Source organism: Meleagris gallopavo, chromosome 1 (assembly GCF_000146605.3).
Source record: "Meleagris gallopavo isolate NT-WF06-2002-E0010 breed Aviagen turkey brand Nicholas breeding stock chromosome 1, Turkey_5.1, whole genome shotgun sequence".
NCBI classification, from domain to species: domain Eukaryota; kingdom Metazoa; phylum Chordata; class Aves; order Galliformes; family Phasianidae; genus Meleagris; species Meleagris gallopavo.
This window is the reverse complement of record NC_015011.2, coordinates 32,195,638-32,216,478: the sequence shown is the minus strand read 5'-3', so window position 1 is coordinate 32,216,478 and position 20,841 is coordinate 32,195,638. Positions and strand designations below refer to the sequence as shown.

At 36.6% G+C, this 20,841-nt stretch overlaps 1 protein-coding gene and 1 long non-coding RNA gene across 4 annotated transcripts in view; one reads left to right on the top strand and one right to left on the bottom strand.

The window, feature by feature from the left end:
- The window catches only part of TAFA2 (TAFA chemokine like family member 2), a 194,461-nt gene that overhangs the window by 154,097 nt on the left and 19,523 nt on the right, over positions 1 to 20,841 (top strand). For all 3 annotated transcript variants that reach the window (XR_792661.2, XR_792662.3, XM_031553473.1), the window contains exons 3-4: positions 14,135 to 14,287; positions 15,385 to 15,509. Coding sequence is in view for 1 of the 3 variants with exons in the window: in XM_031553473.1 (XP_031409333.1) it covers positions 14,135 to 14,287; positions 15,385 to 15,509 (278 nt within the window). In the remaining 2 variants the exon portion in view is untranslated. The remainder of the gene's footprint in view (positions 1 to 14,134; positions 14,288 to 15,384; positions 15,510 to 20,841) is intronic.
- LOC104909897 overlaps positions 13,570 to 20,841 on the bottom strand; it is a 34,415-nt gene continuing 27,143 nt past the window's right edge. Inside the window, exon 3 of the long non-coding RNA XR_792667.2 lies at positions 13,570 to 13,696. This is a non-coding gene — a long non-coding RNA (uncharacterized LOC104909897). The remainder of the gene's footprint in view (positions 13,697 to 20,841) is intronic.

Sequence of the window (20,841 nt, the reverse complement as noted above, 5' to 3'; positions counted from 1 at the left end):
TTTGAAGGAGAATGTTCATAGTATAAAGAGAGCTTTGAAAATCAGTCTAGATATGCTGCTCTCATAACTGGGAACACTTTAAAAACTCCCGAATAATAGCTAGGGAAATAAATTCCTCAAATGTCCTGTTGCTTGTTCCTCTGACTTTAGTATTACATTTGGACCTGAAAGTCACCCCTCTCCTGAATCCTGGCAAATGCCTGAGATCATAGAGGTCAGCTCTGCAGCAGAGGATGAATCAGTGGATTTATTTTACTAGTTTTAGTTATACACCTATATTATCAGTGATAGAGCAGCTGTGGTTGTAGAACAGTGACCTTCTGTTAGATCTGTTTCAGAATCATAATAACAGATTCTCATGGGGGCAATCTCCTGAAAGCAGTGACTAACCGGGGACCAACTCAAGAGCAAATTCATGGCTCTGCTGATGTATCTCTTTCCCTTAGGGAGTTTGCCTCACAACAGATCAAAACCAGATCCTGCAGGGACAGATCTGATCTTGCTTATGTAAAAATAATGTATTACCTCCTGGGGCTGCTTCTATGTATATCTCTATATTGATTATACAGGGATGTCCAATTTGGATTAGTTATCAAAGCTATAGATATCCAAGGTATGGTGATGTGTCTTAACTTTTATAGAGAACCATGGAGTCTTCACTTCCTCTGCTGTTGAAATAATATAGTAAATAATGGTATAATGATTCAGAAAGTGAATAAAAATGCTGCAGTGTATTGCTGTGTTAAAGTTTTGGATCCTTCTACTTAGTGCTTCATTTGCCTGTGCCTGTATATGTATTTATGTATCACGTATATAATATTTGATAAAAATGGACAGGGACAAAAACTCTAGCAATCTCTTCATTTTGCTGGTTTTAGCTGCTGCTGTGCATTGCTTTCAGGGCTCTGAACCTTACTTGAAGAAATTTGGTTTCTGTTCATTCAGCTGACAGTACCTTTATGCGTGTTGCTAAACTCCACAAATGACTGTTCAGGAAAGGAGATGTGGACGAACATTCTTCTCCCTTGAAGAGATGAGGCAGATTATCAGAAATAATCAGCTAGAATCCATTTTATAAAGCATATTTGCTAAAGTAAAAGTTCAAATGAAGAGCAGTCACTGTATGCAAATATCAGAGTAGCTGTGTGTGAAATAAAAAGCAATTCAGTGTCCACTTTTATTTTGATTGTTGTGGGTTTTGTTCCTTAAAACCTAAAGCTATGTGCCTACCTTTAATACAGCTTCAGGTAATGCAGTATATAAAGAGTTAGCTGTCAAAGCAAGGCAGTACCACTAAAGTCAAGCTCACTCCAGCTGCATCTTCACTATCTGATTTCTCCACCCTTTTATTTTTTCTTACAATGCTCTTCTAACTACAGCTGCACATGAAGGAGGTGTGCTAAAGTTATTTTCAAGACTTCCTTGTGTCATGAGCACTGTGAAGCTAAAACTCCTGCTATATTTGTGGATGTGATCACACAACGTACCTCATGAATGGCATTTTGTCAGATCCTACAATGTATCCCTTCCTGTTCAGCTTTTTAAGGTGGTGAATTGAAGGGGAAGGCAATTCATGTTTTGTGACAGTCTTCCACACATTAAAGAAGATTTTGCATGGCTCCCTTCGCAACGTATCAATGGTGTAGACTTGGACAGCTATTTAATGCTCATATATTTCTTCTAGTGTGCATTTTAGAGTTAAAGCAGTATAAATATTTGTCATGAGTCAGTGAAGGTATTCCTAAGGACCTGTGGGTAATGGTTATTTCCCTGGAACAGTTTCATCAAAACTTGAAAATAGGCATGGCCATGTAGGTATTTATTGACATTTATAGGTGGCAACTCATTTGCTGACAGTTTTTGGAAGACAAATACACTGCTCTACTATGTGTTGTGCATGGCATTCAGCTTCACCCTTGGGACTTTGAAAGAGTACGTATAAACTACCCCACAGATAATTCTCTACCTACTGATCTTTCAGTCATTTAACTAAACTGCAGACAATTTGAAGTGACTTGAGGGGTGAAGTTTTGAGGTTCTAATATTGACCTCTGCGTGGAAATTCTGACATTAAAGTATCAAAAAGATCAAAGAATATGCAGCCGTAAAAATGTGTACAGCTTCTATACGAACACTATTATTTTCTGTGCAGATGGTAATTTATTTATACACTGATTCCTTGCAAAATTTTGTTATCAACATTTACATTGCAATGGGACCAATAAATGTATTTTCATGATATTTTCATTGCCCTCTGATGGCCCATCTGTCTCTTTCCTCCCTCACCCTCTCACAGTGATGAGAAAGATGTAAGAACTATGGGTGCATCTTCTGATTCTCCCATCTACATGAACCCTCTCAGAGGGTTCTTCATTCCCTACATCTGAGGAGTGTTGCATGAGCCCTTCTGGGAAGATGATGCATCTAGCTGATGGCTAACATGGAGAGGAGAAGCTGTTGGAGCTGGATTGGCTGAGGGGTGCAAAGTTTGCCTTGAACAGAGGCAATTATTTTCTACTAATTTACTTAAATACTGTTATGTGTGTGCTTTTTATGGTCCCAGAATGTTGATCCCAGACGTGCATGGTGAGATCTGCACCAGCATCTTGATAGTGGCTTGGGCACACATGGTACATGGCTTATTGCATGGATGGGCAGTAGCCAAGAGGGATTGCAAGCTGATCTAGGCTCTCTTATCATGGTATGCAACATATGAGCTCCTCTAGAGATACGAGATAAAGTGCCAAGCTAGAAGCCATATTCTCGTGCTCTGATAAAGTTCCTGAATACTATTTTTTACTGTATATCTCGTTTTGAAAAAGGCTTCTCTTTAAGATGTGAATAAGTTGAATAACTTCAGATGCTTAATTACCTGACAGTTTTTGCAAAATGCGCCTATGGTGTTTTGGGAATGATGATATTTTTGCAGCTTCTAACTTTGTAAAGCACTGAGTGGCTTCCTATCAACAACTTCTATCAACCAGCATTCCTTCAGAAGCATGTGCGAGAGAATCTGCTCGAAGCATCTTAAAAGATACCAGTTCAGCAGCAAGAGATATCTGAAAGTACTATCTGCTGGGAATCCTTGAGCAAAAATATTCTTGATTGCACAGCTCTGAACAGTTCTCCTGGCAGTTTCTTCTCTTTTATTTTGCTTGTTGAAATGCACCTAGTTTTTCTCCATCTTGAAGAATAGCTAGTTTCTTCTCAGGTCATCCAGCTTCAGTTCATAGCATCTGTCTAGTTACTTATTGATTCATCATACCCATGGCTTAGAGACTTGCTATTTATGGAATCAATAACGTATAGGGAAGCTTGTAGCAGGGGAGATCGCTCTATAAGAGGGGATTTCACAGGACTATACATGTGCCTTGTTAGCCATTTTTTTTTCTAAAGGCCTGAGTTAAGTTCCTCCCCTGATTCTGCACTTCAAAGAGCTTCCCTGCGGCTCTACAGAAGCAAACTGAAACTTAAAATTAAGATCTTTTTTTCAGACAGTGAACTGCGAGTTGGGACATCCTACAGAGTTTCTCTTAACATATATGTGGAGCCTGAAGTACTGTGGGGAAGTCCTACAAGGTAGGGGTGGAAAAGGATAATTAAATAAAAAACAAGCTATGTTGGTTTCAGAAAGGCAAGTATGTATGTATGTACTTGCAATTCATGGGAGGAATATTTCAAGGTAGGAATCTGATATTTTGGTTTAATTGACAGACTAAGTGAACATGCTTTATAGAGCCATGAAGTGGAATGTGATGTAGTATAAAAGACACTGAAGAATTAAAGAATCTTTAGTACCACTCTATACAGACATGAAAATAGATAAAGCAAAGTAAAACAAAGCCAAAACAAACCCCTGAAGATTGACACACCAACTGAAAATCTATCTATAACAATAATCAACCAACCAACCAAAAATCTCTTGAGAGTTTTTAAAATGTGGAAATGTGGAATTTAAAAAATCAACTGCTTTTTATGGATAAGTTTTGTTAAATTTGATCATATATATGTCCCCAGTTTATACACACTTCTGAATGTAAAAAATATTTTCAGAATATTTTCAGAATATTTTTATTTAAATATTATTTAAATATAATAGATAAATGAGTTCACATATGTATACAAGTACCTTTCTGTACAGAAAAGGAATATAGAGTGACTTAGTGTTATGAATACTGTATTTGAAAAAATTCTGCACAATGGGTATCTTGAAGTCGACATTTTTTGTTAAGTCCACCTTTACCTCATTGAGTGGATTAAATCAGTTAATTGCTAGGGTAATTTCAATATAGTGTGTATTCTAAGTCTAATCAGCTTAATGATTCTTCAGGACAGGTATCACCTTCTAATGATGTCCCAGTTTCATCTAGGATAGAGTTATTTTCTTCATAGTGGCTGGTATGGTGCTGTGTTTTGGGTTTAGTATGAAAACACTGATAACACACTAATGTTTTAGTTGTTGCTTTAGTTTTTATCTCAACCCACGATTTTTAATTTAGTGCCCTGATTCTTTCTCCCATCCCACTGGCAGAGGAAATGAATGAATGGCTGTGTGGCTGTCAGGTTAAACCACAACAGATGTTCAGATGTATCCTTAGAAAAAAATGTTTGTGTTAATTACTTTGAAAGTCATTAATTTCTGTTTTCTTTTAGTGGAATTTATTACAGTGCTTCCAAATAAGTGGAGGGGTTGTTGCTTTTCTAACCTTGAAGAATTTTATTCTGAGATAAGTAAGTGGTGCTAAGCAACATTTTTTAAAAAAGAAAAATGGAATAAAGCATAAAGACTTTGATAACAGAATTCATGGTAACATTCAAGTGCTTAAGTATGAAGCAAGCTTCTTATCAAAACCTAAATATGTTTCTACACCTTCCTAAATAAATAAATAACTGTGGAAACAGGAGTACTTGCAATTGACTAGGTATGTGTCGAGACGGAATTAGAGCACAGGGACACAGAAACATTTTTCTCGGGGGAAATTACTGTTGTCCTACCCTGGCCTTCAGCTGCTCTTTCTACAGAGGCACCTAAAGCCTACTGAGGTGCTTGAGCTATTTTATAAGAAGTGTGAGAAGCCTGGAAGCAGGCTGTTCAAAAGGACTATTGAATTTACCTCTCCACCTTGTTACACTAATCCTATTTTATAAAGACTCCCATTCACAGCACTTTTCTTAAGATGTTACTTCAGGCAAGGGATATGAGCCAGAGGGTCATTCAGATGTATGGGGGTAAAGAAACCTTTATTTTTACCTCTGATGCATGCCTGAGATCACGTTAATTTGTCATCTAATACAATATGCCCTGAGACCATTTGGGTCAGCTGGAAAGAAAAGAAAATTAATAACGAGACTCCTCTAAGGAAGCAGGGGAAACATATTTCCCACAAACTGTGTAAACTACAGGCTTCTGAAGCCCTGAGAATTCAGGAGGAAAAAATGTGGGTTTTTCTGTACTCTGTCAGATGCTGAAGAGTGCTCTGAGACATGTGCTACTGCTTCTTGCTGAGTCGAGATATTTGGCAGAAGGCCCACAGAGAGAAAGGGAGAATAAAAAGTCTTTGTGCCAAATGTTCTTTTGAGTGTCTGAGACTGGATTGGTCTTTTTTCTCTGCAAAATCATATAATTAGTAATCTCAAACCTCAGCCTGTTAATTTACAAAACGTCTGCACACTTTAATATATCATTTGCTTAACATGTTTGATAACAACCTCAGAGATACTGGGGCTTTTGACTTCTTGTAGTATTCATAAACTGTGCTTCGCCCTGGGTGATTCTTTGCCAATGCTGCACATGCTTGTCTTGTGGATGGTGTCAGACTGTAGCCACTAGGAAGAAAGGAAGGAAGAGTTTTGCTTTCAAAATGCTATTTCTGGCCCATAAGGAGTCACATAGCCTTTGCTGCCATCAGCATCTTCTCCTCTCCAATAAATGGGAATGGTGATGGTGCAGCTGTTTCACCTTGGCGCCTCAGGTGGGAAGTGGTGAGCAACTTTATGGGTTGACTATGGCTGGAAGCTCAGCTTGTCTTGAGAATTGTACAAACATGCAGAAGTCTTTTCCTCTTTTCCTTTTCTATTGATCGCTCATACATATTCATGTCTTTGGCTTGTGGCCACTTTAGGCAGCCCAGTGGGATCACTTTTACAGCAGCTGCGCTATGTGATCAGTTTCCACATCTGAGAAGATTAATGTTGGAACACAGAGGTAAGCTCATATAAAGAACAGAGAATCAAGAGCACTGTGTAGGCTTGACCTTTGGCTAAGCAAGATATAGCTGGCCATTTGAAATATGCAAGAGAGAGCAATAAGCAAAAACAATCCTTGGTTGATCTGCTAACTCCTTGCAGTACCTCGTACAATGAGCCATGCAGTGAGTGAATACAGAGAAGTCAGTAAGATCCCATGTGATCACTGCATGTGATCTTGTCTCTGGACTCTCTGTGGTTTCAGAAACCTGGCAATCATCTGACTTTGAAGTTGAAAGTGAGATCTAGGCAGGCTGGGAGGCTACCAGAATATCGGTTGTGTTTGAGTTCTTTGCATAAATGTCCTGAAGATGTCATTTGCAGCCACTGCCATAAAAAGGCCTGACTGTTGTGAGAGGGGAGATAAGCTTATTTGAATAACATTGGCTTACTAATGCCAAATGTCTGATTTATTAAATTAGCCCAAGTAAGGCCAGGAAGTTAAAGTCACCTGGTTATGAGATCTCCAGGCCCAAGAGATCCTACGTGAAGTTTTCCATCTGTGATTTTATGTTTGTAAAAAACATGTGCCTAGCTGGGACTGTGCCATCTTGTGCTATTCCAGTAAGTATTTTTTTTTCTTACTGTAGATAACTCAATCCTTCAGTCCATTTCAGTACACAGATAGTGCCATGGGAATATCTGAGGCTTGATCTCCAGCATCACTAGTGAGCTCTCAAGGGTAACACTTGCATTGCAGTTTTCCTTGTTTCTTTTTTGTTTTTGTTTTTGTTTTGTTTTCCAAAAGGGGAAGCATCTTCCCACACAGATGGTTGTAACCAGTGATTGGCAAACAAGCTGATGGACGAGATTTATTTTTGGCACTGTACAGCAAAGTATGCTTGGCAGTGGGACTCTGGCAAACCATTCATTAGCTCAGTTTTTAAGGGCTACCAGGGATGCTATCAGCATAGTGTTATCGCATGAACTCCACTTACCGTTCTTCACCCAAGTGGCCTAAGTGAGTTAATTGCAGACCTGCAAGAGGAGCTGGGCTAATGCCTGCAGGATAAACACTTACCACAAATTGCTCTTGTAATTTTAAAGTGGTTCTCTCAGGAGAGAAAACATCGCATTGAGTCCAAGAAGCCTGGGAAGGGCAGCAGTTAGCGAGGTCTTTTGTGTATATGTTGCCAACAGATGACACTACAAAAATAATTTGACCAAGCAAAGCAACTCTGTGTTGTTTGTTGGTTTTTATTTTTATTTTTATTTTTAATTCACCTGAGAGTCTGTCCCAAGATACAAAATATGTCAGAACAAAATAAATGAAAAGTAATGATGTACTTCTAAGCTAAACTATGTGTTCTTTCTGGACTTTTTAAGTGCGTGTGGTGAACAAGTGACTTTTTGTAGCTATAGCTGTAGTGCAAGGCATGGAAGGGTGAAAGCAGTTAGATAAGGCCTCAAAGCCTTGTCAGTAAGGTGTGTTTGTAGGGGTTTAGGAGATATTTGCACAGGAAAGAGTTGTCCATATCATAGTATTACCCAAATCAAGCAGAATAGAGGTCTGTGTGGCCTCTGGCACGGAATGGACTGCTCTGATCGAACAACGTGACTCTTTGGCTGGACTCACTGCAGTGTGTTGGCATGTGCCTCTCTGCAGATATTGATCTGCTGATCAAGCCTAATATGAGAGGATTATCTTGGTAGTCTGTGTACGTTTCTTAGAAGCGAAGGTTGAAGGTTGAATGTTTTTTTGCTGAACCTGTCTTCCTGTTTTTGTTTTTTTTCTTTCCAAAAGATTTCTACTGCTCATACCTGGTAGAGTCTGCAGAATCCAGTGGCTGGGGAGATGTGAGCCTGCTGCAGCTCCTTACTGCTAGGTGTTGCCAATGCTGAGGCTGAACGTGTACGCTCCATATGAAGAAACAGACGAATACATAGAACTAAATAACTTTTTAAGTAGCTACAAGAAATGTTATGATAATGTAGAATAAGAAAGCACAAAATTATCATCTTTTTCCTGCTGATTCTTTAGTGCTGCATTATGTGTCATCTGGAAAATAAAGCAGCATGAGTGCTTTTCCTGAGATGTGGTGCAATTGTAGCATGCTTCATTGTTGCTACGGAGGACACAGGAATAACTGCTGTGTCTGTGATTGATTTTTCAGTTCACTGGACAAAACATTAAACAAAAAAGTAGCTTTTTCTCCAGTAAAATTAATTATTTTGCTTTGTTTTGAAAAAAATGAAAATTGTAACATCCCTTATGTTTACCTTAGCATTTTAAAAAAATCTTGTTTAAAAATATTAAATATCATATGGAACCAATTTTTTTTGCCCTCTCTGAGGATGTTTACTTTTAGGTTCTACTTTTAACCAGATTTGACTGGTTTATTTGCCTGTTTATTGTACTTTCAGCAAATGAACTCCACAATGAAAAATATGTCAACTTTAGCAACAGGTTAAAACATGATTAAATAATCCCAATTCACCTTATTTTTCAGTCACATATCTAGAATATGTGTTCTCATTCATTCAATCACTGTGATAAGTGGTAAATATAGAATCATCAGAACAAATGCCTAATTTGTAAATCCAGACTTCACCTTCACTGACAATACAAAATTTTAACTTAATTATTGAAATTCTGACTCATAACCACTGATCAAGCCCAAAGTTCCTGTTGATGTGTATCTACCAGTGCTTCCCTGGGAATCGCTGGCTTGCTGCATTCCAGAGGTAATAAGAGGTAACTGGTACGAGACACTTCCCCTTGCTTTTTTCCTCTCAGTGCTGCCAGTTCTCCATCTAGGCTATGAAGCTGATCTTCTCTGTTCACATAAGAACACAGAAGCTTGTACACCTGAAAGCTTGTCTGTTTTTTCCCCATTACATTAGTAGCTGATCAAAGAAGAGATTATATCAGTAACAAAACGCTTTGTGTTTCTTATATTCTTAGATCACCCAAACTATAGCAATATCACCCCAGTGCTAATAAGAGCAGGATTGAATGAAATTCAGTCTTTTCTTTACCTACTGCTTGGTGGATATAGCAGAAGGATACTGTAATTAATCAAATGAGTCCCTTCCAACCCAAGTCATTCTATGACTCTGTGAAGGAAGTGGATGCTCTATTTTGTTTCATATACCTTTATCTGGCTTTTAACAAAGAAAGCTTGGTTGGAAATTGTGGCTTAACTGTGGCTGTACAAGATTGTGATTGCTTAGATATAGCAGGTACTAATACTTATTAAACTACCAAAAATATGCAGCGGTACTCTGTTATATACTGGCATGTGAGCAAGATTTTGCAATTTGTAATCCTTCCTATCTACAGTGACACACTGAGAATGATGTGACATATCGAAATTGCTGAAGTGTAACGGAAGTACAACCTACATTTGTTTTCCATGTCAATCAGAATAAAGCAAGCAAATAGACTATGTGAACAAGAAAACATGCTTTTTTTCTTGGTCACCCATAGGTAGGACAGTGATTTATAGTCTGTTTCTGTTAATGGTGTATTTTAATAGCTAATTTTATTTATTTTTCTGGTAGTATTACCCTGCCCCTCCCATTTAAATATCTTGGAGGTACATAATAATGACTAATTACATGGGGGAAATAATGAAACAGTTTGATAATCTGCTGAAATATTGTTTGTTTTCCCTTGTAGATGGTTATAAAAAAATCAGTAGTTCCATTGCAGTCCTTAACGTAATTATTCATATGAATATGGTATGCATAAATAAAGACTACATATGTATATAGTTTGAACAATTGGATCACTATAGTATTTCATGTGGTACATCTTCCTAATTATCCCCAAGATGACAAAAAGGCCAAAGTTTATGTAGCATTATATGAAATTCGGATTGAATCTTGGGGCTAAAAGTCATTTCCATTCCTCTCCTTATTGGTGATCTGTTGCTTCTTGTTTTAACCAAAGCTTTGCTTTTGTGGCAAGCTTTAAAAATATCCAGAAAACTTTGCACATTGTACATAGTGTCTCTGATCTTGCAGGAGTGAAATGGAAGGTAATAAAAAAAGTTACATTCATCGAATATGATAGCACAGAGCTGCAGTGCTTGTATGCCAGTGAAGAACTGGTTTCTGTGTGAGGAGGTGATGACGAGTCAGTGGTCGCCGGCTCCTGCTCCTTGTTTTTGGCTGAATCTTCTCACTAGTCTCTGTACTCAGCTGTAGGAGCTATGCCTGGTAGAGAACTAACTCTACAAAAAAGGAGATATTTTTCTGCCCATCTAAATCCCTGGCTTACCCTTATTATATGACGCTGTTCAGGCAAGTAGGGGATGAAAGAGTGTGGGAAGAGTGGCAAGGGATTTGTTATTTTTTCTGTACCTGTTCATCATTAGCTTGGCTTAGTTGTATCACCCAGTTGTGCCTGTGTCTTGGCAGAGAGCATGTAAAGGAGCCTTTATGACTTTTCCCCCTCGTTATTTTACAGTGACTACTAGAATGATGGGAAGCCTGTGTACAGATACAATCCGTGACTTTATTTCATCCAGGCTATGCAAACGTATTTCTCCCTCTTTTTTTAATGGCCCATGTTTGTGTTACTGCATGACTTATACAACTTTCATCAAATGAAACCTAGCAAATATGTGTCAGACCTGGACTTGAATGATCAGGTAGAAAAGTTGAGAAATGGTGATTGAAATGAGCAGTCCATTCAGAATACTGTACCTAATTTAATGCTAGATTTGTCTATAACACTGCATTTTGGTAAATAGATTATATTCCTATTTGTGAGTTACAAAGTAATAACCTGGAGCAATAACTTCCAATCTGCTTTGTAGCAAACTTCTCACAGAAGTGAAGGACTTGGAGTCATAACTTAATGCCAGATGCAGTGTTCAAATATGACTAAAATGTCATTCATCTGAAGGAAATAAATTTAAAACCGTCATGAAGGAACAAGAATAGTTACAAATTATATATATTTAAATTTATTTACCAAATATGTTTAAGCATATTCTTTAAGCACATTCAATGACGTATAAAGTGAGAAATAATAATTACTTAGCTTTATTTTTTTTCCAGAATCATAATTGTCCTGAAGGTTTTGACGTACCTGTATCATGCTGATTAATGAGATAGCTATTGACAATTTCACTTCATGAAAAAAAGCTGTAAAAGTGGCAGGCTAATTACAGGATACACCATTAATGGGTTTCCAAGTTGCAGTCTCATATTACAGTGTTACATCTTCTGAAACATAATATACATGTATATTATATATAATCGCCAGGAAAACTTCACAGTCTGTACACACAAATATCTCTTGGTCTCTTTCTTCAGTCCTTCTTCACATTGATTTCAGGCAGGATTACTTGCATTAGCAGAGGATGCAGTGCTGAGTGTTTGTGGTGGTTCTGAATAATGAATTTCTGAAAGATTCCAAAAATGGCACTCAGTTCCTCAAACATTTTCTGCAAACCAAGCAACATGCTTTGAAGTCTGTGCTCAGAGAAGAAGAAACAAAACCAAACTGTGAATCTTCCGGAATACCATCTCCTCTTGTAGAATGCTTCAGTGGCTTAATGAGGTTAATTTGTATTAGGTTGTGGGAAATCCGTTATCTACTGCACAGAGGCTTTCATTTCACATGAATGTGACAGATACTGTACTTACTGCACTCAAACTTAATTATGTGATAGCATAAGGAGCTGAAATCCCTGCATTTCCTCTCAGGGAATATTCATAGCACACTCTAGATGGTAAACAGAAACTAGAGGATGGTTGGCCTAGATTTTCAATTATTGAAATATATTATATACATATAATTACCTTTTAGGTTGTTTTGATTTCATACCTAGAACATTTAAAAACAATTTTAATAATGATAGGTCTCTCTCAGTATGTGATTATTTTTTATTCTATTCCTTTTTCACATTTTTTTTACCCTTTGAAATGCTTTCCTGTGTTGTACATGAAACTAAGTGACCATTTCTTTTAATTACAGTCTTTTCCAATAAAAGACTTTAAATACCAATTTTCTTTTCCTAATCAGTACAGAGTGAGTCTTTCAAAAGTTTTGTTTCAGAATGAACTTTTATTTCAAAGCTCTTAACAGCTCTTTAAACTGGATTCCATTTCAGATGGCTATTGATGTACACACTAATTTCTCCTTGTAGGTATATTATTACATTTCTGGAGATTTGGTAGAGCTGTTGTAAAGCTACCTAATGAAAAACTGAAGGGATTACATTCCAGGATCATTGAGACACATTACAGTACAAATAAGGACTGAAAACTAATATAGTGAAAAATTAAGTGGGAAGAAACTCACTAAATTTACATTATTTTTAAAGATTCAATGTGTGTTTTTTAATGTATATTTAATAACACAAAAACAGTGATTTTTTATTAGCATGTGTGCATATTAAATGTGTAATTGCCTATCAAAATAAAAATGAATGTGAATTTACAAAAGCAGTTCATGTTTGTTCTCTCATATATCACACGTATTACATATTTTTCTCATAGATTTTTAGTGTGTGTGTGTTATATTTCAGTGTATCATAATAAGATGAATCATGGGTTAATAATTTTCACTGTGTTATAACATTTCAGATGTAGTACAACATAATATGATGAATATAATGCAGCCTGATGTAGCACGATGCAATGAATGACTACAGAGATCACAGGCTGTTCAATAGACTTTGTTCTACTGCAAAATGCATAATTGCCCAAATGAAATGTTTAGCAGTTTATGTTTTGTTAATGAAGACACGGAGTCTAATTACTGCCTGTGGGTTTTGTCTTTAGGAACGTTCTTGGGGGCCATATTCCACATCAAGTGTATTTTGCTCCTTTGGTCCTTTTGAGAGCTGATACTGTGCAATAACAGCTCAGTAGATCCAATGGCCAATGTTGGGCTCCTGAGAGTTCCTTGGTAGGGTTTTCTCCATGTGGAAACTCACTTTTTTCATTAGGATATAAAAGGTAACGGAACCATTCAGTGCAGAGCATCCAAATGCTAACAGCAGAAAAAACAGCTGCTAAAGCAACTGTTGCTTTGTGTAATTCCTGTTCCTCCCTGTATGATGTTATAGATATGAACCAGCTATAAGTTCAGATTTCTTTCCATCTTAGCACATAAGTCCTCTCATAGGACTCCAGTGGCATTGGTTAGAGTAGCATGGAGATAATGAAGGATGTCCTGTTGTCTTCTGGGTTTGAAAAACTTTGATTTCCTTTGTTTCCAGACTTCCTTTGCAGTGCCAGGCAGACAGTTAAAATGCAATTCCTTAATAGTTTTTCTTTCATTTTCTTTCTCTTTTTTTCTTTCTCTTTTTCCATTTTCTTTATCTTTCTCTTCTTTTTCTTTTTTTTCTTTATCTTTTCCCTTTCCATTTCCTCTTTCAAGGCTTTTGCTGTATCCTGCCAGCTCTTCTCTGACCATTTGCGTGAAGGTTTTGGGAGAACTTATGGAAAACCACGACTGCAATGGACATAAACTCTGGACACATAGAATCTGAAAATATATGCATATGTATGAATTTTAAAGTTGATATACTTTCCTTCCAAGGTCTTACCCTGAGGGAAAAGAATAAAAAAACTTGGTGGAAATATACAGCTGCTTATGGGAGTCCAGAAATTAATGTATTTTGTACATTAGTTTTATAATGTCTCTGCTTTCCACTTCACTGGATCAGTTCTGTATGCAGCCTTCTCCAATTGCTTTTCTTTAGCCTGCATTTTCTGCCTTAGATAGTTACACTACATTTGGAAAAGAAATCAACTTTACAATCTACTGTTAGTACCATTGTAATTCTAGTTTCATGCATGGCAGACTGCCTTACAGATCTGAGTTTGATGCATTTCTAATTAAAGAAAAACAAAAAAAGTATTCTCGAACAATACAATGTTACCTCACAGTGTTATCAAATTGCCCATCTTCTTATTTTCACAGCTCACCATGTTAAAACTGGGACCTGTGAAGTGGTGGCACTCCACAGATGTTGCAATAAGAACAAGATAGAAGAAAGATCACAGACAGTGAAGTGCTCCTGCTTCCCTGGGCAGGTAGCAGGAACCACCCGGGCAGCTCCTTCTTGTGTTGATGGTGCGACTACCTCTATTGCTTCCTTTTATTGCATGTTCCTAGATAATTTTGTTAGCTTAAAGATATAAAGAACAAAAACAAACAAAAAAAACCCCCAAACAAAAACAAAACAAAACAAAAAACCCACTGTATTGCAGTTAGCTTTTTAAAATAAGAGGACAAAGACTTCTGCATTTTGAACGGCAAGCCCAAGGTGAATGAGATGATGATGGGAAAAATGAATTATTTGTTATAACTCTGTGGAAATGCTAAGTGAAATTATTAGATGCTAGTGAAGGAGACCTCTTGAGAAGTTAAATTTGACCTAACCAATAGAGGGCCCCCAACAGTGTATGGAGTTTACTTAATTAAAAGTGTTTACACAAACTCTACAAGAGCATGTCATTTTCATATGCTACGGTCTTACACTTCATTTATATATTTATCTTCATCATAAAGCATTAAACAAGGAAACAAAGAGAACACAATTCTGGCTATTTTTGAAAAGGCTCTGTAGACCAACAATATATTTTCTGTTCATTGTACAGTATTAATGTTTTATTTAACAAATCTGGCATTGATTCATATGTTTTAATTGGGAATATACTAGCTTATTTTTCACTTCTATTTCTCTGAAAGAGGAGCAGAATAGATTCACCCTTTCCATGATCTCTTTACTGTTGATACGTTGTTGGCTGTCAAAGAAACTGTAAATATGTCATCTTTGGGAAATATATTTAATCAGCCTGTGCTAGACTGTAGAGTAGATCAGGCAAAATATACTAACTCAAAAGAAGAGACTCTGCTTAAAACTTTGAAATCTGGCTGAGCAAGAGAAAATGAGAGTTGGAAAGGAATGCTATGAAATTACTTTCTGAACTGCAGTAAATTAGAAAAAAAAGTAGCAAAGAGATTGTCTTTGAAATATGTAGCACCTTGTGCAAATTGAGGCTTCATTTCTTGTGAAGATTATGAGCTGGCTGTAAATCACAGAGTAAATGTTGGTTAATATATTTCCAACATTTTCATGGAAAATAAAAGAAGTGATGCAATATAATGACATATTAAAAATGTCCATTTCAAGAACATGCAAATGTAGTTATTTTCTTCTCTTGTAGCTTCAATAGTGGAGCAGAAATGGTGGTGCCACATGCAACCATGTCTTGAAGGGGAGGAGTGTAAGGTTCTTCCAGATCGTAAGGGATGGAGTTGTTCCTCTGGGAATAAAGTGAAAACAACTAGGGTAGGTATGAAAGCAACCTTACATGCAACCAACCTTACAAACAGGTAAAAAAAAACGTGCACAGGAAATTGGGTACACATGGAAGACATCAGCTGAGAAGAGCAAAGAAGTGTGGAAAGAGACTCATACTGGGAATGGACGTCATCGTCCTGCACACTTATCTCAGCATACATAGCAGTTGCTTGATCATGGTAAGCAGTGTGCCAGACCGTCTCAGGTGAGCAGTGGAGATGATAGAATTGACACCTTTTTCAGCTACTGGTAATGATTACATGTTACAATCTGACATGTATTTCTTTCTGAAACAAAATGTATACACTGTGCTAAGCTCTTTGTTTACAGGATAGCAAACAAGTACATTTTAACCAGTAACATGGCATTACCATGTTGTGACGTAGAAACTGCTGGGCATGGTAAGCATTTGATATGCAATTAAAAGAGGATCTTTTGGTTCTTTCTGTCTTGTGTGACCGGCTGACTACAAATTTTTCGGTTTCAGTAAATTCCTTTTCTCCATTTGACACTTTTTTTTTTATCACTGTTTCAAAATTAGATTATCTAAAGTAAATCTAACATTCATTATATACAATGCCTGAAAACAGAGTAAACCTTCTGTCATCTCAGTTTTTAGTGCCTACCAACACAAGAGTAGCAAATTCTTCAGCTAAGCAGGAAATTCTCAAACTTTCTCAAAATCCAGAACTGTCTCTCTAAAGGATCAACAGTTCTATATCCACATAAAACATTATAAATGCTCCCTGAAGTCACATATGTATGTATATATTCAAGAACACCTTCACCTCTTCACTCCCCTATCCATACCTGATCACTGTTTTGCTTGTAGGTTTCTAATAATTGTTTGTGGTGTCAGGTCAGTACATTGTTAACATAGGTGTATCTGAGTGTTTAAGTCATTTGAATAAAATCTTCCCCATGTAGGTGCTAAATTTCTGAATGCCTTGATTGTACTGAAATGTAGTATTGTCTGGCTGAATTATATTTTATTCCACGGAGAGATCTGCATGTCTCAGTTTTTGTACGCCTAAGTTTTTTGCCATTTTGACATTCTTTGAAGGAAGGATACTTCCTCAATGTTTGATGTACTCTTCTCCTCCCAATTCCTCTGTCAAATGTATATATTCTGAAGCTAACCGTTCTTGAATTCTGCCCACCTAACCTAGTAACCTAACTAAGTACCTGCTAATGCATATCTGGTTATATGAATATAAAAGGTGTGTGCATGTGTAATCCAACGGAAAGGAACTAGAAAAAATGTAATGATGATAGAAGTAGGAAAAGAAGTGTGTGTATGTTGTTTTGTCCTTGTTACTGCTGCATTGTATATGACACTATTAGTGCTCAAGAACGCATGCCATTTTATATTTAACTTGTTTAATAAGCATATAAGTAAAAGTGTGGCTCTGGATTACCCTCCTGTGGAAAAAAATAAAAATGATCACAAAATGGGAAGACATCAATAGGAACCTCTTTAAGGATATTTCTTCACATTTTGTCAAAAGATAAGTTCTTCTGTCAAGGTTATGAAATTATGCCTGCCCTTAGGAATTCATAGAAGCCCAAGGCTATTGTCTGGAAGGGCTTATGCCTCTGCTGCAGACTCACAGGTCTGCCTCTTTGGAGGAGTTGGCCTTTTCTTGTCCTCCATGGATAGTGGCAGTCCTCAGGACTCACTTCATGGTTTCTCAGAAGTAATACTATGAAAAAACCACTTATTAGACACACTGACTCAGTTCAGTGGCCATCATAACCTGCATAACCACCAATCATAAACTGATTTCCTTAAATCCCTTGCTATTTGCTCTGCCTTCTAGTTTGCCCAGATACTATGTGTTTCCCCATTCTTCATTTTCCAAAAATTTTGAGACATTCCCAAATTTGAATTCAAATTACTGAGACTTGGTTTCAGGGAATTGAAATTCTCTGTCTTTCTGGGCACAAGAGGCTGGGATTTTAACAGATATCATTCTGATGCCCGGAAAAATATATATAGCTATTAAGAATGCAATTGACTGCAGTAGGAGTAGCTTGTTATCAAAAGCAAGTATTTTTCCCTAATTTGTAGTGAATATAATATTTTTTGTAGTTCCTCTTTCTGCTCCTCCAAGTCTGTAAATAACAGGAAAAATTCTAAATGAGTTTTCAAAACTCCTTTTAAAGGAAAATAAAGAAGAATTCTTCAGAGAATCAGTATTAAGAAGACATGAATAATACTTCTCTGATTGTTAAATGAAATAACCCATATATGATGATCATATATAATGTAAAAGCATAAAGAAGTGAAAGAACTGAAGAGCCAAGGCGATTTAAGTGTACTGCAGTAAAGCATTGTGAAAGCTTTCCTGAAAGGGTCTAAGAAAGTATGAGGTCTATATTCATCTCCAAACATCTTCTGTTAGTTTGCCTCCTTCATGAGCTTAAAAAGTAAATTAACTGCTGAAGTACTGTCTTCTCAGCTACAGAATACCATTATTTAAAAGCAGCACCTAGATTTCCACAAGCTCTTAATAATTAAGCACTACAGTAGAAATTAAAGCAGTAATAGGAAGAGGTTATTTTTCTTGTCCAGATCTGTTAGAATATTTAATTGTATCACTATAAAGAGTGACGATGCCAAATTCTTGATACTTATGTTAAGCAAAAATTTAAGCAAAGAGCAAATTATGTGAATAATGAAAGAAAATTTATTTATTTTTAAATATCTGGTCTACTTGAGGTTTTGCTTTTTATTTAGATAAATAAGGATCTAATAAATTTACAAACCAATAGAAGATTAGAAATAGTGTGAGTTCTACTGGTTCTGAGAATCCAAATGTTAAGAAAAGTCAGATAGCATTTATTTACCTTAGTATTGCAATATCAGCTATTACGGAAAGATTAAACTGTATTCCTAATTTCTCTACATACTAGTGGAAGATGCAGATGTTAGGAGTTATTCATGGAAAGCAATGAATTCTGGGCTGAGGAGTATGTGTGTGAGTAAACTGAATACTGAGTAAACTCATTTTGGCTTAGAATTGACTATTTTGGGCCTATGAAGCCTGCAGGAGGGGAAGGAGAGAAGAGGGAATGGCAATTTAGCTAATGATTTCATGTAGAGAAATATATGTTTGTGTTCCTGAACATTATACTGCAACAAAAGAAGATGTTCAGAAACTCATTAATTTGAATTATGAAGTGCTTATGTGCATAACTGAGAGCCAGGGACATTCTGGCATTTTCCTCCAGACTGAGAAACTTTGGGGAAGGAAATAAATGAATTCTTTTTCTGTATGGCTAGTCTCAAGGTTTTGCAGAATAAACACAAAATTTTTGCCAAGATATTCACCTTACGCAATGATGAAAGTTGTAGGAAAGGGGGAAAATCTGAAGAAGTATTTTTGCTTTTGAAATAATCTTTTTTTCTTCCAACCTTTTTCTAAAATAATTATCTTCATTCAATAAGTTCTCTTGATGTGTTTCTTTTCCATCTCGTGAAACAAACAAACACAAATGCCCATTTAAAATGACAATTTTCTCATCACTTGAATCCCCAAATAATGAATTATGAATGAGATTGATAATGCCGTTAAAAAAAAAAAAAACTTTAATAAATGAAGGAGTACAAAGACTAGATACCACACCCAGCAAAATTGTGCAGTCAGATAAGATCATCTGAGCAGAAAAAGTCCTGTTTCCTATTTGTCACCAATACAAAGTGCACATCTTTCACACTGGAGATCTCTGGGCAGTGGTTTTTCAAAGGCAAATCCAGATGCTAGGCTTTACTTGTATTTTTAAGAATAGCACGTTGTCTACTGTCTTTATAATACAGGTTTACTTCAAGTAAAAGCACCAGAAGCTATATGTGACTTGTGTGAAAGTGCAACTGCAATGGTTCCTGGGCATCCTGGTTCCCCAAGCATCAACCCTCAGACTAGCTTGGAGCAAGGCTTAGCTCTTGGGCAAACCATAAACCCAGATGTTTTTTCTAAAGAATCTGGAGTGCAGGAATGTATGTGGTGCATCTTGAGGCTTCCCTTCAGATCCCAAAGCTGTGATATGATAAGAAGTTACTCTTATGCTCAAGAATGGGGAAGTGCCCCTGGGCTGCAATTCAGCATAGTCTGTAAATCTGTTCAGATAAGGTGGGCTGGTATTTTATGAAGATATGTAGAAATATATGTTGGTATTTTTCATACAAAACAATACCTTGTCCTTGAACTTTTATTTTGTTTTGGTAGAACTGCTAGTGGAATAAGGTACAATTTAATACAAAGCTCTGGTTAAACCATTCATATTGGAATTCACTGGTATTTGTTTAGAACAGGACTGTCTATCCTAAGATCCAGTCTATCTTATTAGTATCAGAGACAGCTGCCCACTTCCAGAGAACGATCTGTTTTGTCCTAAGATAGGTCAGATGAATTATCTTTAGAAGGTGCTTATGTCTCCCTAAAAATTCTGAAGGAAAGCTTTGATGATTAACTTAGTGCCTAACATTTGGATGCTTAGTGTTGAATAAGAAGATGCTGTCTAGGAGGCTTTCTTTGATGTGGTCTTCAGTAGGAAGTTGATCTGAAAAATCCTAAATTCTCTGTCAGTTTGGGAAGCTTTGGGCTTTGACCACTGTCAAATGTAATACAGTGTGAGAGAAGCTTTTAAAACGTTCTGAAGATACTCAGCTGTATGCCAAATAAGTGAATCATACTGTGATGAGCATCGTGCCCAATATCTATTATTCATCAGAAATTGGTAACCAGTGCATGTCCTTTTAGGACAGCCTTGTTGTTATAATAATAATAATATAAATGAACAAAAATGATCAGATACATTGCATAGCAGGTATTTCTTATTAACCTTTGAAAATCTCTAGAAGGTGAAAGTGAACAAAGTAATATTTTCGTATCAACAAGTGCTAAGAGTACTTTCACACAGGTCATAAAAGGCCATCTTTTGGAAATGAGCATCTAACTTCTGGAATAGCTTAACACCCACACTTTTATGAGAGGCAGAAGGAACTGCAATTGTCACTCTGAAAACAAGCTATTATTTTTAATATGTGGGTAAAAGCACACTCCAGAAGAGAAAGAAATCAATAGTTAATATATTATTAGATAGCTATATGCCAACCCAATATTCGAAATAGAGTACTGTAAATATACAGAACAGAGAGAAATAAGAGAGAAATTTTACGTGGCCAGAAATAAATCCATACTGAGTCCATTTATCTACATTCCAAATCCAAATCTGCTTTCCAAATCAATACCAGAGATAGACGACTAATGAAAACAAAAAAAAAAAAAAAAAAAAAAGGAAACAAAACAAAGAAATT